The sequence below is a fragment of the Morchella sextelata genome (assembly GCF_020137385.1).
Source record: "Morchella sextelata strain SCLS chromosome Unknown scls_6, whole genome shotgun sequence".
Taxonomy (NCBI): Eukaryota; Fungi; Ascomycota; class Pezizomycetes; order Pezizales; family Morchellaceae; genus Morchella; species Morchella sextelata.
The window spans coordinates 1,356,933-1,372,592 of record NW_025408621.1 but is presented as its reverse complement, the minus strand read 5'-3'; the positions used below and the strand labels follow the sequence as shown (position 1 = coordinate 1,372,592).

Genomic DNA, 15,660 nt, shown 5'->3' with positions numbered 1-15,660 from the left:
TTCATTCTTGTTCTTGGCGGTGCTATCACGGGGACTATAGGCGATAGACTGTGGTGCCAAGGAATACAACCTAGGTAGTGACGTGGTCGTGGACGTAGACGTAAAGGTATACTTTAACTATGGACTATGGGGTGGCTCTACCTGGTATGATAAACCAGTTGAAGCCCTATGACGTAGTGCGAACAAAGAATAGTATTCGTAGAATAAATACAGAGGTTGCGTAAGGAAGAAAGAGAAGAAGGAAAACAGACAAAAGCACGAAACAACGCCCCCTTATATATCCATCCATAATCCAACGATGACTAATACCTTCGCGTAACAGAAACCCAAAGAACATAACAGAAATCCCCATTACAAATCCTAATTCCACTGCACGATACCTCCTTCCCTCATCCCAGTTCATCAACTAGCCGAAATACGTAGTTGCCGTTACAGACCACGCCCCCCTCTAAGGCCTACCTCCTGGTAGGCTTAGGCTTCTTTGGATGACGCTCATGGAATCGTCTAATAATTTCAGGTGAATGTTCAAGGTCCGATAGCGGTTGCCAGGAGGCTTCGTCATATCCCATATATCGTACCAAATATTCAAATCTTCCTCTTCGTTTCCTCGAATCCAAAATATCTTCGACTTCCCATTCTTCCCCCCCTTCGATTTCAACCGGAGGTGGTGGTAATCGTTGTTGTCCTGGTAAAGGATCATTCGCTTCAGGTGACAATAACGAAACATGAAATATTGGATGAATTTTCATCGACCGGGGAAGTTCCAACTCGTAAGCATAGGGATTAACGATTCGTTTAACGCTATAAGGTCCAATACGTTTCCAGTCGAATTTCTTAGAGGGTCGCTTTGTTAGAATATGACGGGTCGATAGAAAAACCTTATCTCCTAAATAATATCGAGGAGCTGGAGTTCGATTCCTATTGGCTGATTCTTCTTGTATCCTTTGCGCCCGGAACATTTCTTCTCTTAGGAAGTCCACCACATCCTTCATTTCCCTTGCAATACGGTTCGCTTGATCCTCCGCCGTCGTTCGACCATGTTCCAAAGGCCCAAATGTTATCCTAGGATTCCTTCCCGAATTAGCATAAAAGGGGGAAACTTTTGTTGTTTCGGAAACGTGGTTGTTGGTTGCAAATTCAGCCATCGGTAGCCATCGGACCCAGTTATCTTGTTGATAGGAAACATAGCTTCGGAGGTATTGTTCCATTATGGCATTAATTCTTTCTGTCTGTCCATCTGTTTGGGGGTGGAATGCAGTAGAGAACTTTGGTGAGATTTCCAATCGATCACAAAGGGACCTCCAGAATTCCGCGACGAACTGTGTTCCTCGATCGGATACCATAGTGTCGGGTAATCCATGTAGCTTCCAGACGTTATCAATATATAGCCTTGCTACTTCCTGTGAGTCCGCCTCCTTTGTCGTTGGTATCAGATGCCGCATTTTGGTTAGTCTATCCACCACGACCAAAATCGCATTATACCCATCACTCTCAGGAAGATCAGTCACAAAGTCCATCGAGACATCTGTCCAGGGTCCATCGGGAATTGGCATGGGGCGAAGTACTCCATAAGGTGCATTGTGTGATGCCTTGCTACGGGTGCACACATTGCAATTCCTAATATACTGATCGACAAACTTCCGCATCTGTGGCCAGTAATATTCTCGACTTAGAAGCTCCAGAGTCTTCGCTCTACCCGGATGTCCTGCAGATGGTTTGTCATGATATTCTTTTAAAAGCCTTAGTCGAAGGTCATCGTCGTCTGGTACATATAGCATGCCTCGATAAAGCAGCCGACCGTTGTTATCTTCCATACATTCGGCAAGTGAGATTTTGTTTGAGTGGCGTATGCCATTCCGAAGCATATTGAGGACCTTGTTTGGGAAACTATCCACTTGGTAAGCTTTTGAAAATAACTCCTCTACAGTGGACACTCCTTCAGCGGATTCATTTGACAAAGAACCCGCGAACAAACTTAGCTTGGTATCCAAATTTTTTCGCTTCAGAATCACTTGACTCTGATGCGTTAACCGTTCATCCCCCTCTTTAGGTAGGTCACCTGACCTCCTAGTCAATGCATCTGGTTTTGTTCCTTGTTTTCCTGGCCGAAATTGTATAACGAAATCGAAGCGTGAAAGAAATTCGGACCAACGGGCTTGTCGACGATTTAACAATTTTGTTGTCATAAAATACTCAAGATTCCGATGGTCGCTAAGAACTTCAATTGGAAATTGAGCTCCCTCCAGATGATGTCGCCATTCTTCAAAACATCGTATAATTGCTAAAAGCTCTTTGTCATAGATTTCGTAGTTGCATTCTGCGGGAGAGTGTTTCTTGGAAAAGAAAGCAACTGGATGTAGGATTCCTTCGTTGTCACGTTGAGATAGGATTCCTGCTGAAACATAGTCGGATGCATCAGTTTCTATCACAATTTTTCGATCTGGATTGAAATGAGCTAGTATCGGTGCCGTTGTAAACATCTTTTTCAAAGTCTGAAATGCTTCCTCCCTTTCATCCGTCCATTCAAATTTAACGTTTTTCTTTGTCAAAGCTGTAAGCGGGGCAACAATTTTCGAATATCCCAAAATAAACCGTCGGTAGAAATTTGCAAATCCTAGGAATACTTGAACATCACGAAGGTTTCTCGGTGTAGTCCATTCCAAAACATCGATAACTTTCTTTGGATCCATTCTATTCCCATTCGGAGTAAGGATTAAACCAAGATATTTTGTTTCCTGAACCATAAATTCACATTTTTCAGGTTTAAGGTGAACATGATTTTCATCAAGTACCTTTAGAACCTTCTGAATATGTTCTTTATGTTCTGATAGGGTCTCGGAATAGATAAGGATATCGTCTAAGTATGCTGTTACGAATTGATCGAGGTAGGGACGTAGAATATCATTGATCCAATGCTGAAATGTGGCAGGGGCATTAGCTAATCCAAACGGCATTACTGTATATTCGAAATGTCCATATCGAGTCCGGAATGCTGTTTTCCATTCATCTCCCTCCGCTATCCTGATTTGATTATATCCCCATCGTAAATCCAACTTAGTATAGTATTGTGCTCTTGACAACTTAGCCAGGGTTTCTTTCAACAATGGTAATGGATATCGATTTTTGATTGTAATCGCATTTAGGCCTCGATAGTCAACACAAAGTCGAAGGGTTCCATCGCTTTTCTTCACAAACAGTATGGGTGCTCCCGCTGGCGATTCACTGGCTCGGACAAATCCCTTTGGTAGATTTTCATCCAAATATTCCCGTAGTGCTTTTAATTCGATTTGGGACAATCCATATATAGGTCCATATGGTGGTCGTTTGCCTTCCTCCAATACTATCTCGATATCATGGGATGGTCGATGTGGTGGGAGAATTGAAGCATCATATTCTTTGAACATATGAAGACGATGGTGAAATTCCTTTGGTACTAGTTGTTCAATGTTGACAGTAGATTTTTCGATTGCTGAAACAATGATCGTATGGTGTTCCGGTAAGGGAATCGAGATTCCATGAACAACAACTGCGGTACCAGTGATTGAACAGTGTTGACAACAGCTTCGAGAGTCAAAAACAAGTAGATTTTCTTTCGGTCGAATCGTAACATCATGTCGTCGCATCCAAGGTATCCCCATCACAATCGGATAATGTCCTAACTTCGTTACAAAACATGGCGCAACTTCCCGATGACCATGAATGTCTAGCGAGACATCGACAATGTGGGTAATCTTTCCTGACTTAATAGGCCTTCCATCTATAACATCTACGTGGCGGGGTATTTTGAGGAGGGTCATTGTAAGATTGTTGTGGCGTGCAAAAGATTCATCAATGAAAGCATATCCTGATGCTCCGGTATCAATAAGGGCGTAGGTAGGTATAAACGAATTTTTATTCTGTGAAATCGAACAAGTTACTACAAGTTGATTTCCATCCATTTCCTCCTCTGATACCGAAAAACCAGAAATACACATTCTAGAAAAATCCTTAAACAGTCCCTGGGCTAAGCCACTTAGTGCAGGGACAAATCTTTTGCCGACTCATTATCGCTTCCATCATTTTCTTCCACTGTCAACGCTGCTCCTCTCATCACAGGCCTCCTTGGTTGATTTCCAGTTGCCCTCGCTTGGGGGCAATCCCTAACCATATGTCCAACACCTCCGCAATAGAAACATCGGCCCTCAACTAAGCGGGCATTTCTTTCGGTAGGGGAGGGGCGACGACGTCCTCCAGATAGATCCATTGGTACATCACCTCCCGGGCGGGATGAGGGATGACTTTCAGTAACGGGTGCATTGGCGACTGGGGCAGCAGCACGAGGAGTAGAAACAGGCTGTGGTGGGGGACGAGGGGCCGGAGTAGTAGTAGTCCAAGGTTTTCTACTTCCTCGCTTAGCTTCTGCCGCTCGACGACGATTATCCAACCGTTGTAGAAGTGTCGCACAGGCATTTACTGTTGTGGAAGTGTCATGGTGTATCATTGATTCATCGAGTTCCGCATTAATACCTTCCATCAAAGCCTCAATCCGAGAGACTTCATCCATACCCGACTCAGCAGCATACCGTTGAAACTCAGCAAAATAATCGGCGAATGTTCGATTTCGTTGACGGATGTTCCTAAGATTCCTCCTAGCCGTACGCATCCGATCGGGATCCCCAAAAGCAGTGTCCAAAACCTCATAAAATCGTAGCATAGAGGGCAAAGCAATGCCTTCTTCACCGACATATTGTAAAAACTGATTAGCGGCAACGCCTTCCAATCTGCTGAATGCATAGGATAGTTTAGACTGTAGTGTGGGATAGCGATCGGCATTTCCCAATAACTTAATCTTCATTTGTTGCTTAAACAGGTGTAGTCTTTCTCGATCACGATCCCCCTTGAATACTTCAGGATTTGGGAGCTTCTCCGACCGGTAGATAGTATCTGTAGCAGGTGGTACTGGGGGTGCAGGTGGAACATTATCTTCGAGGGGTGCTTGCACAGGGGCGACAGCCTCAACAGGAGCCTGTTGAGCTCGGGCAGCAGCAAGATCTTGCTCAAACCTTCTTCTCGCCCTCTCGGCTTCCGCTTCTACCTCCTGTAAATCCGTTGCATATTGAGCAAGACCATGTTGGCACTGCTGGAGGAGCGCATAGGCTTCAGTTCCAACAGTATCGTCGACCCGTGGATGCGCTTGAAAAAGGGCTTGGAGACTATCGCTGAGTTGTTGATAATCAATAGGTGCATGTTCCGACATTGTAAACTATGGTGTTGTATTGGTTGGCGATAGAGCACGCAACCTACGTATCACGGGGACTATAGGCGATAGACTGTGGTGCCAAGGAATACAACCTAGGTAGTGACGTGGTCGTGGACGTAGACGTAAAGGTATACTTTAACTATGGACTATGGGGTGGCTCTACCTGGTATGATAAACCAGTTGAAGCCCTATGACGTAGTGCGAACAAAGAATAGTATTCGTAGAATAAATACAGAGGTTGCGTAAGGAAGAAAGAGAAGAAGGAAAACAGACAAAAGCACGAAACAACGCCCCCTTATATATCCATCCATAATCCAACGATGACTAATACCTTCGCGTAACAGAAACCCAAAGAACATAACAGAAATCCCCATTACAAATCCTAATTCCACTGCACGATACCTCCTTCCCTCATCCCAGTTCATCACCTAGCCGAAATACGTAGTTGCCGTTACAGGTGCGCGGGGTAACCATGTGCTCCACTGTATCTACTACGTAGTTAGTTTTCAGGCACCAATTATTGTCACATCGCCCCAACCTCCTGTGCCAAAGAGTTCTGAAGATGGAGAGTAAAAAGTGGTTAGATTCCGCCGATGTCGACCCAAATCATTTACGAGCACACTATATCTTGCGCGCGCTCAACGTTGCCCGTGCAATGTACAGCATCAAGCTCCATGATTGGCAAGCTGCCGCCATCGCCGACGTATTGATGCACCGGGACGTCGTTGTCAGTGCCGGAACGGGCTCAGGGAAGAGCATTATCTTCCAGACGTTGCCATATACTGTGCAAAATGGAATTATCCTAGTGGTATCTCCACTGCTGAGCATAATGTACGACCAGGCAAGTAATCATGTGAACCTACACGGCATACTAGTAGCGCGCGCGCATACATGTACGTATAACTGACCAAACATAGGTAGCGTGGCTTCAATCCAATCAAATAGGTGCTATCGCTCTTACCGCGACGGAGATTCAAGCGCGCCCCCAAGCATTGCGTGAGGTCGCTGAGGGCAAATATCGTCTCGTATATGCATCCCCAGAGGTCCTCCTTACCTCTGGGTCGTATTTCTGGGTGCACATACTGAGAAAGCCCTGCGCGTTCAGAGATAACCTCCTTGCAATAGCCGTGGACGAAGCTCATGTGGTGTGGGGATATCGAACATTCCGCCAAGAGTATAGCAACCTCTCCGATTTCCGCGCGCACCTACGCAGCATTCCCATCATTGCACTGTCCGCGACACTTGCACCCAACGTATTGGGCTATATCCATAAGGTTTTACTGCTTGCGTCGCCGACTATAATATACAGGCGGCCAATCGGCCGTGCCAATATTACCCTCGCGGTTATACCTATTAGACAAGCATTACTAGCTGCGCTACATGAACTTGACTTTCTTATAGACAGACAGGTGGTTATTGGCTCTATGATTCCAAAGGCATTCGTATTTGTGGACAACGTTGATAGCGCGCATACAATTGCGCGCTATTTACGAAACCTCTTGCATCCCTCGATATCTGCGCGCGCCAAAGATCTTATAAAGGTCATGAGTGCATCCCTTGAGCCAGACACCCGTGCACAATACATGAGAGGTGTGAAGGATGGCTTGCACCGTATATTTGTTGGCACAGAGGTGTTTGCTATGGGTATCAACTTTCCAGACATCGATGTCATCGTGCAGTGGGGAATAATGCCACATCTTACCCTCGCTGCAGTATGGCAGCGCATTGGTCGCGCGGCGAGGGATTCAACGCGCCATGCGGTGGCATGCATATTTGTTCAGGAACGTTATTTTCTGCCGGAGGAAAACGACCGCCCAGGGAATGAAGGGGGCTTCTACTTTGGATGGCGCCGCGCGGCTGACCCCGCGCGAAGGCAATCCATGGAGGAGTTTCTTAGGGGTCTATACAGCGCACTCGCGGCGGATGTGCGTTGTGTGCTGGATAATATTGACCCTGCACTAGTATGGTTTCTGAACACCGCGGGGTGCCGTTGGCGTGCTGGTATTTGCGCGTTTGGGGACCCCTCCTGGATATCGGGCGTCGGTATTCCCGTGCCTCCAACGAGTGCGACGGCGTCTACTTGTTGCGATAATTGTTTCTTCAATAATGCAATAGAATGGGGGGACGGGGATTTTTTGATAGGGCCTCTGGATATTCGGCGCTCAATACGCTATACATATACTACAGAGTACCACGAGACCCAGTATTGTGTGCTATTCGAGAAGAATATGGACGTAGTAGTGGCAAAGAGCAATGCGCCCTCCAAATCTGGGATGGTATTGGCGCGTGAGAAGCTTATAGAATGGCGCGCAACGGAATACAACGCCTGGGTGCGCGGGTTATACCCTTCCTTGATGCCTACGGATTTCATGAGCGAGGCTGCCATCGCCAAAATTACAGGGGAGCTATTCACTATTAACAGCCCAGAATCCTTGGCCGAGGTACTGTCGCCTGAAGTGCATCTGGAATACTCTGTCCTCCAGGCCTCCACACAGTCGTTGCTATCACTCATCGACAGTATCAAGATGGTGATTTCCCCGCGAAGACGTGAGCGAGCACCGCCACGGCCCCGAATGTATGATTTCAGTTTTGTTCAAGTGGATCCCGGAAACCCCACGCAGGCGCCACTACTAGAGATTCAGCGTGCCATCGCAGCTACAGACAAAGCTAAAGAACAGCGCGCGGTGCAAAAGAGGACTATTCTGGCGGCACGGAAGACACAGGAACAAGTTGAATCAAAGGCAATAGCAAGCTGGAACGAGAAAGCAAAGGGATTAAATCTGCCACTAAGGCCTCGGGGAGGGCTGCGCGCGGGTAAAGTCAGGGCCGCTGCTTCAGTACGCACGGGCAGGAAAGAGTGATTTGATAAATATATATTAAGCCTATTGATTTATTCCCCAATTCAATATATTTACGCGCAAATATGCACACGCAAATGTGTGTCCCTAGCATATACAGCGCGCAAGAACAGCGCGCATAAATATCCGCGCTCTTTCTCAAAGGTCGAGGCATCCAAGAAATGCCAGAATTTTTCGTCTGCGCGACGTAGGATTATTCGCACTCGCATAATTGAGCCAAGGTATATGAGTCAATCCATAATGTGCTGAGACGGTGCCCATTTGCTGGGGAGTCATGGCTAGCAACTCCTCGTGGTTGCGCGGGAATGTAGCCCCTGGGCTAGAGCCATCTACATGTCGCATGGGTATCCAAACCTCCCGTGATCCGCTCATATATATTGCGCGGTTGATTCGCCGCGCCTCCGCATTGAACAGATGGGCTCTAATCTCGATCAATTGGTTGAGTATCTGGCACCCAGTATTGAGCGCTGCCTGACCGACTGCAAAATCCACATCGACCGGATGCTGTATAGGATGATTTAGATTGGCTGCCATAATTTGTCCACTGCTACATGTCGGGCATTGGTCCAGTTTGTCCCTCGAGTATGCGCTCAAGTCTGGGATTTATAAGAAACAGTCTACATAGTCTAACAAAGAAATCCTGCGCACAGAGAAGCCCGCGCGCAGGGACAAAGAAACTTGCGCGCAAAGAAACCTGCGCGTAAGGACAAAGAAACCTGCGCGTAGGGACAAAGAAACTTGCGCGCAGGGACAAAGAACTAAACCATCAGACAAAGAAACCAGCGTACAATGTGTCAGAGGAGATCGTCTAGCCCGGCTTCTGGGCCAAGTATATCAGTATCAAAATCTTCTTCGGTTTCGAGATCCAGCGATGACGTGTTTGATGAGGACTTTCCAGGGTGCCAGCTGAATCGTGCACGCTGCATATATTCGCGCAGTGGCACCCCAGTTGCGAGGCGCGCTATTCCCGCGCCCATCAAATCTGTTGCCTCCCAGTGCGGTTGTTCCTTCACACTATCCAGCGCGCGGGGGATCGAGTCTCTGCATATGGCTTCATCGAGGAGTACGCGCACAATATTCGCCACATCAGTTGAGCTGCGTACCAAGGATGAGTGCGTCCCATAGCTGTGCGCACGCGATTCTCGCTCCATAGAAACCTTACTGGCGTGTAGCGACATCACTTGGCGAGATATTGTTTCTCTAAGGTGTTGGTCCGAGTGAATATTGCTGCTTGGGTGGATCCTAGCCTTGATCTCACGCACAACATACTCACCAAATAGGTCGTCGGGCACCCATGCCCCCCTGCGCCCAGAGGGATTAACCAGGCAGTTGTGGCGCCATATATTTCTCATCTCTGGGGACCATATTTTCTCCATGCAAGCAATCAAATGAATCACCTCGCGCGGGTAATTGATATTTTGGGTACCATGTAATTGCGTGGTCCAGAGGCGAATGATGTACTCCAGGCGCCCGGGATCCCCCGCGCATACCGCCGCACCGTAGTCAGCGTACACCAATCCTTGCTGCAGTAGTAAAATCGCATTTTCATATAGAATATCTCTGGATTGGTGCGGAACAGGAATGCCGCGCTCACAGAAACGCCTGCGCTTGACGACGGATAGTCCCCCGCATACTGGGAATATAGCATCAACCATATCCTCTATTACAAGACGCCAGTTGGCTGCGCGGAGGCGGTGATTGAACAACTCGACGGTGTCGGCGTTGAGAGTTTCGGCAGCAAGAGATATTACATGCGCTTCAAGTATTTGTTGAAAGAATTGATCGTATGCGCGGAAATCCTTGGGTTTAGGTGTGTTTATCGCGGGCTTTCGAAGTAATTTAACAAACCGGAGGATACTAGTGGGCTCTGGACCATCATTCCCCCAGTGCGCCTTAAATATAGTGCCCAGCATACACATTTGCAGATGAAAGAGACCAATTACGGGCTCCACGTATTCCATTTGGTGCGCAGGTTGATCTTCCTGCCTGCGAAAAACAGCCTTCCTAGCGGAAGTTAGCTTAGGGAATGCAGAGTTGTGCCAAGTACGCACGTACAGTATATTTCTCACGGTCATATAATCGCCCTTGAAGAGGATCAGTTTGTCCATAAGCTGGTGGGCGGTGATATCAAGCTCCTGTAGAATTGATTTTATGATGTCGATAACCTCGCTGATTATGGCCTCATTCTTATGGAAGGTGGGCATCGTGTGAAGGTCAGATTTTTTCAAGGGCAATGGAAACAGTGCGGGGGCAATGAATGGTTCGTAACCTGGCTTGATGATAGTGCCATCTTTTCCTCTGCGCTGCATATTGAGCTCTATAGCACCATGCGCATGTTTGTGGAGTATATTCCATATGTTGGCCTTCGCGGCGTCGCGCGTGTATTGGAAGGTTGTTGAGTCCACCATTACGTCGCGCGCAGATATCAATCGGGCACTATCACGGTTGAGCATTTCAGCGCGAGGGAGGAACCCAGCGCGCGGGGTGCCCTGCAGGAATGCAATATACCCCGCAGTGTAGTGTTGTTGATATTGACGATTACCAGTAGTATGAGTCTTTACCCTTTGGTAGAAAACCATGTTGTCGAAGGAAACAAAGAACGGGTGGGCAGCAGCCTTGATGCGTAGCATATCACGCAGGGCAGAGGCGTTAGCACGCAGTGCGTGGTTTACAGCCTCATAAGTGACAGAGATTCCCAGGCAGTGGAGGACCTCTATCACTCGTTTACCGGCGCCGGAGGCGTTCAAATAATAGCCCACCATGCCCTGAAGAGAATTGGCGCGTTGTGAGCGCCCATAAGCTGCAATGCTGATGGCAACTGTAGAGACAATATCATAACGCTTGGTGGGCGCAGGTTTCTGCGTACTAGTCGTACCGACTCCCAGCTCTATGAATGAAGGGAGATCTTCTGAGTCTTCTTGGTGGGGTTGATAATGATTGCCCAGCGGGGAGGCGGGGTCTTGAGCGTGCGCGGGGTCTTGAGCGTGCGCGGGGTCTTGAGCGTGCGCGGGGTCTTGAGCGCGGGGAGGGTGTTGAGCGCGCGCGGGGTCTTGAGTGCGCGCGGGGTCTTGAGCGCTAGGCGCTATCATTGCATCAACGAGCCTTTTGACTGTGGGGGCGAAGCTGTTTTGCGCTACTGCAATATCAGAGAGTGAAAATCCGCTGATGTATTCATGGGTAAATTGATTCATCTTTTTGCGCATGTGCGGTGCAGCTATAAGGGCGCTCATTTCGCTGTGCACAAGGTTCTCGACGATATCCACACATGCATTACGCAAATCAATATCCTTTGCGAGGGTTTTGATGGAATTAGAAGAGTGTACGAGCGCAGCACATAAAAGCTTGCCCATGCTACCGCGCTGCAAGTAAGCTTTGGAACGCGCGAGCACGGATGGATCTGTACACTGAAGTTCTGCTAATAGGCAATTGGGGATATCATCGAAACCATACTGTCGCACCATATTCCGCGCAGCAGATAAGCGTTGAGCTAGGGTAGGAGGCGGAGGCGGCGAGGTCTAACGGGGACTATGGACGTAGGAACTATGAAGCCAAGGAATACAACCGAGGCGAAGACGTAGAGGTAAGGAGGTTCGTGGACTATGGACTATGGGGCCGAAGGGTACACCTAAGGCAAGGACGGGGACTGTGGACTATGGACTATGGATGGTTATACCTGGTCTAGTATACCGGGTAAACCCTATGACGTAGCGCGAACCAAATAGTATTCGTGACTGTAAAGAACAGAGGTTGCATAAAGAGAAAAGAGAAAGAAAGAGAAACAAGAAATCACGAGACAACGCCCCCCCTTATATATCCATACCCTATCCCAATGCTGACTCATACCCTCGCGTAACAGAAACAGAAAGAACATAATAGAAACCCGCTTTACTAAACCCAACCACACTACATTATCCTTCTCCCTTATACCCAAACAACTCACATAGCCAACCCGTCTAGCTGCCGTTACAGACCACTCCCCCCTCTAAAGCCTACCTCCTGGTAGGCTTAGTCTTCCGTGGATATCGTTCGTGAAATCGTTTGACAATATCGGGCGAATGTTCGATATCCGACAATGGTTGCCACGAAGCTTCATCATAACCGGCATACTTAACCAAGTATTCAAATCTTCCTCGACGATCCCTGGAATCCAAAATATCCTCGACTTCCCACTCCTCCTGTCCTTCAACTTCGACCGGCGGTGGTGGTAACTGTTGTTGTCCTGGTAAAGGATCGTTTGCTGCAGACGACAATAAAGAGACATGGAATACGGGATGAACTTTCATAGAACGAGGGAGTTCCAACTCATAGGCATAAGGACTAACGATCCGCTTCACGATATATGGTCCAATGCGTTTCCAATCAAGTTTCTTCGAAGGGCGTTTGGTGAGGACATGGCGTGTTGATAAGAAAACTCGATCTCCTACTCGATAGTGGGGCGCTGGAGTCCGATTCATATTGGCCGACTCCTCCTGTATCCTTTGTGCTCGGAACATTTCATCTCGTAGAAAATCTAATATTTCCTTCATTTCCCGTGCAATACCATTTGCTTGATCTTCCGCCATGGTCCTACCATGTTCCAAGGGTCTAAAAGTCATTCGAGGGTTTCTTCCCGAATTAGGGTAGAAAGGAGAGATTTTCGTTGTTTCTGAAGCATGGTTATTGGTTGCAAATTCTGCCATTGGTAACCATCGGGCCCAGTCGTCCTGTTGATAGGAAACATAACTCCGAAGGTACTGTTCCATCACGGCATTAATCCTTTCCGTCTGCCCATCCGTCTGAGGATGGAACGCGGTAGAAAACTTTGGTGATATTTCCAGACGGTCGCAAAGAGACCTCCAGAATTCCGCAACGAATTGTGTCCCTCGATCGGATACCATAGTGTCAGGTAATCCATGTAACTTCCAAACATTGTCAATATACAGTCTCGCTACTTCCCTTGAGTCCGCCTCCTTTGTTGTTGGTATTAGGTGTCGCATCTTAGTTAACCTATCCACCACGACCAAGATTGCATTGTATCCATCGCTCTCTGGGAGGTCGGTAACAAAGTCCATTGACACATCCGTCCATGGTCCATCGGGTATTGGCATCGGCCGGAGTACTCCATAGGGTGCATTGCGTGGTGCCTTGCTACGGGCACACACATTGCAATTCCGAACATACTGATCGACATACTTCCGCATTTGTGGCCAGTAATACTCCCGATTCAGGAGTTCCAAAGTCTTCGCTCTGCCTGGATGACCTGCCGATGGTTTGTCATGATACTCTTTTAGAAGTCTTAGCCGAAGATCATTGTCGTCGGGTACATAGAGTGCGCCACGGTAAAGTAGCCGACCGTTGTTGTCTTCCGTACATTCGGCAAGCGAGATCTTATTCGAGTGACGGATGCCGTTCCGAAGCATCGCGAGTACTTTGTTCGGGAAACTGTCAACTTGGTAAGCATTTAAAAACAACTCTTCTACAGTGGACATTCCTTCAGCGGATTCATTTGAAAAAGAACCCGCGAACAAACTTAGCTTTAAATCCAAATTTTTTCGCTTCAAAACCACCTGGCTTTGATGCATCAACCGTTCATCCCCCTCCTTAGGTAGGTCACCCGACCTCCTAGTCAATGCATCCGGCTTTGCCCCTTGTTTCCCTGGTCTAAATTGAATGACGAAATCAAAACGTGAAAGAAATTCCGACCAACGGGCTTGTCGACGGTTTAATAGCTTTGTTGACATGAAATATTCGAGGTTCCTATGATCGCTGAGGACTTCGATTGGAAATTGTGCCCCTTCCAAATGATGTCGCCACTCCTCAAAACATCGTACAATTGCCAGAAGTTCTTTGTCATAGATTTCGTAGTTGCATTCCGCAGGGGAATGCTTCTTTGAGAAGAAAGCAACTGGATGTAAAATTCCTTCATCATCACGTTGGGACAGGATTGCAGCAGAAACATAGTCGGATGCATCGGTTTCTACTACGATTTTCCGATTCGGATCAAAGTGCGCTAGTATGGGTGCCGTTGTAAACATCTTTTTCAATGTCTGGAATGCTTCCTCCCTTTCATCCGTCCATTCGAACTTAACATTTTTCTTCGTCAAAGCCGTAAGTGGAGCAACAATCTTTGAGTATCCTAGGATAAACCGTCGATAGAAATTAGCAAATCCCAAAAATACCTGAACATCATGAAGGTTCCTTGGTATAGACCACTCCAAAACATCGACAACTTTCTTCGGATCCATTCGATTCCCATCCGGGGTGAGAATCAGGCCGAGATACTTTGTTTCCTGAACCATAAACTCGCATTTCTCAGGTTTAAGGTGAACATGATTCTCATCAAGTACCCTCAGAACCTTCTGAATATGCTCTTTGTGCTCCGACAGAGTCTCCGAATAGATCAGGATATCATCGAGATATGCCGTTACAAATTGATCGAGGTAAGGACGTAGAATATCATTGATCCAGTGTTGAAATGTGGCAGGGGCATTCGCTAATCCAAACGGCATTACAGTATACTCGAAATGTCCATAACGAGTCCTGAACGCCGTCTTCCATTCGTCTCCCTCGGCTACCCTGATTTGGTTATATCCCCAACGTAGATCCAGCTTGGTGTAGTATTGCGCTCTTGATAATTTGGCCAGGGTTTCCTTTAACAATGGTAACGGATATCGATTTTTAACCGTGATTGCATTGAGACCTCGATAATCCACACAGAGCCGGAGAGTCCCATCACTTTTCTTTACGAACAGTATGGGTGCTCCCGCTGGCGACTCACTGGCCCGAATAAATCCCTTAGGTAGGTTTTCATCAAGGTATTCCCGTAGTGCTTTTAGTTCGGTTTGGGAGAGGCCATATATCGGTCCATGGGGAGGTCGTTTACCTTCCTTCAATATTATCTCAATATCATGGGACGGTCGATGAGGTGGAAGGGCTGAGGCATCATATTCTTGAAACATATGGAGACGATGGTGGAACTCCTTTGGTACTAGTTGCTTGACGTCGACGGTGGATTTCTCAACTGCTGAAACGACAACAGTATGATGTTCCGGTAGAGGGATCGATATTCCATGGACAGTGACTGTCGTTCCACTGAGTGAACAGTGTTTAAGACAGTTCCGAGAATCAAAAATAAGTAGATTATCCTTTGGCCGAATGGTGACATCGTGACGTCGCATCCACGGTATTCCCATCACGATCGGATAATGTCCCAACTTTGTAACGAAACATGAGGCAATTTCTCGGTGACCATGAATATCCAGCGACACATTGACAATATGGGTGATCTGTCCTGATTCAATAGGCCTTCCATCCATAACATCTACCTGACGAGGTACTTTAAGGCGGGTCATTGTAAGATTATTGTGGCGTACAAAAGATTCGTCAATAAAAGCGTATCCAGAGGCTCCGGTATCAATAAGGGCATAGGTGGGAATGAAAGAGTCGGGATTCTGAGAGACCGAGCAGGTAACAACAAGAGAGTCTTCGGACATCTTATTCTCAGACACAGCGGCAACAGGGAGAACAGAAACAGGTGGCGGGGCTGGCCCCTTTGGTTTGCCATTTTTTACCAAAGGGGCTGAC

At 47.4% G+C, this 15,660-nt stretch overlaps 5 protein-coding genes across 5 annotated transcripts; 1 reads left to right on the top strand and 4 right to left on the bottom strand.

Moving 5' to 3' along the window:
• Positions 1 to 455: 455 nt before the first annotated feature.
• Positions 456 to 3,938, bottom strand: H6S33_011488 (uncharacterized protein; the record flags this gene model as incomplete). Its single annotated transcript, XM_044842855.1, has 1 exon — positions 456 to 3,938. The coding sequence occupies one exon, from the start codon at positions 3,936 to 3,938 to the stop codon at positions 456 to 458; it is 3,483 nt and encodes a 1,160-aa protein (XP_044696256.1).
• Positions 3,939 to 4,012: 74 nt separating this feature from the next.
• Positions 4,013 to 5,236, bottom strand: H6S33_011487 (uncharacterized protein; the record flags this gene model as incomplete). The annotated part of the gene is made up of 1 exon (XM_044842854.1): positions 4,013 to 5,236. One exon carries the CDS (start codon positions 5,234 to 5,236, stop codon positions 4,013 to 4,015), a length of 1,224 nt encoding a protein of 407 aa, XP_044696255.1.
• A 565-nt stretch (positions 5,237 to 5,801) lies between these two features.
• On the top strand, positions 5,802 to 8,100 carry H6S33_011486 (uncharacterized protein; the record flags this gene model as incomplete). Its single annotated transcript, XM_044842853.1, has 2 exons — positions 5,802 to 6,084; positions 6,161 to 8,100. 2 exons carry the CDS (start codon positions 5,802 to 5,804, stop codon positions 8,098 to 8,100), a joined length of 2,223 nt encoding a protein of 740 aa, XP_044696254.1.
• A 135-nt stretch (positions 8,101 to 8,235) lies between these two features.
• H6S33_011485 (uncharacterized protein) lies at positions 8,236 to 8,631 on the bottom strand (the record flags this gene model as incomplete). Its single annotated transcript, XM_044842852.1, has 1 exon — positions 8,236 to 8,631. One exon carries the CDS (start codon positions 8,629 to 8,631, stop codon positions 8,236 to 8,238), a length of 396 nt encoding a protein of 131 aa, XP_044696253.1.
• Positions 8,632 to 8,891: 260 nt separating this feature from the next.
• Positions 8,892 to 11,558, bottom strand: H6S33_011484 (uncharacterized protein; the record flags this gene model as incomplete). Its single annotated transcript, XM_044842851.1, has 2 exons — positions 8,892 to 10,101; positions 10,153 to 11,558. 2 exons carry the CDS (start codon positions 11,556 to 11,558, stop codon positions 8,892 to 8,894), a joined length of 2,616 nt encoding a protein of 871 aa, XP_044696252.1.
• Between the last annotated feature and the right edge of the window lie 4,102 nt (positions 11,559 to 15,660).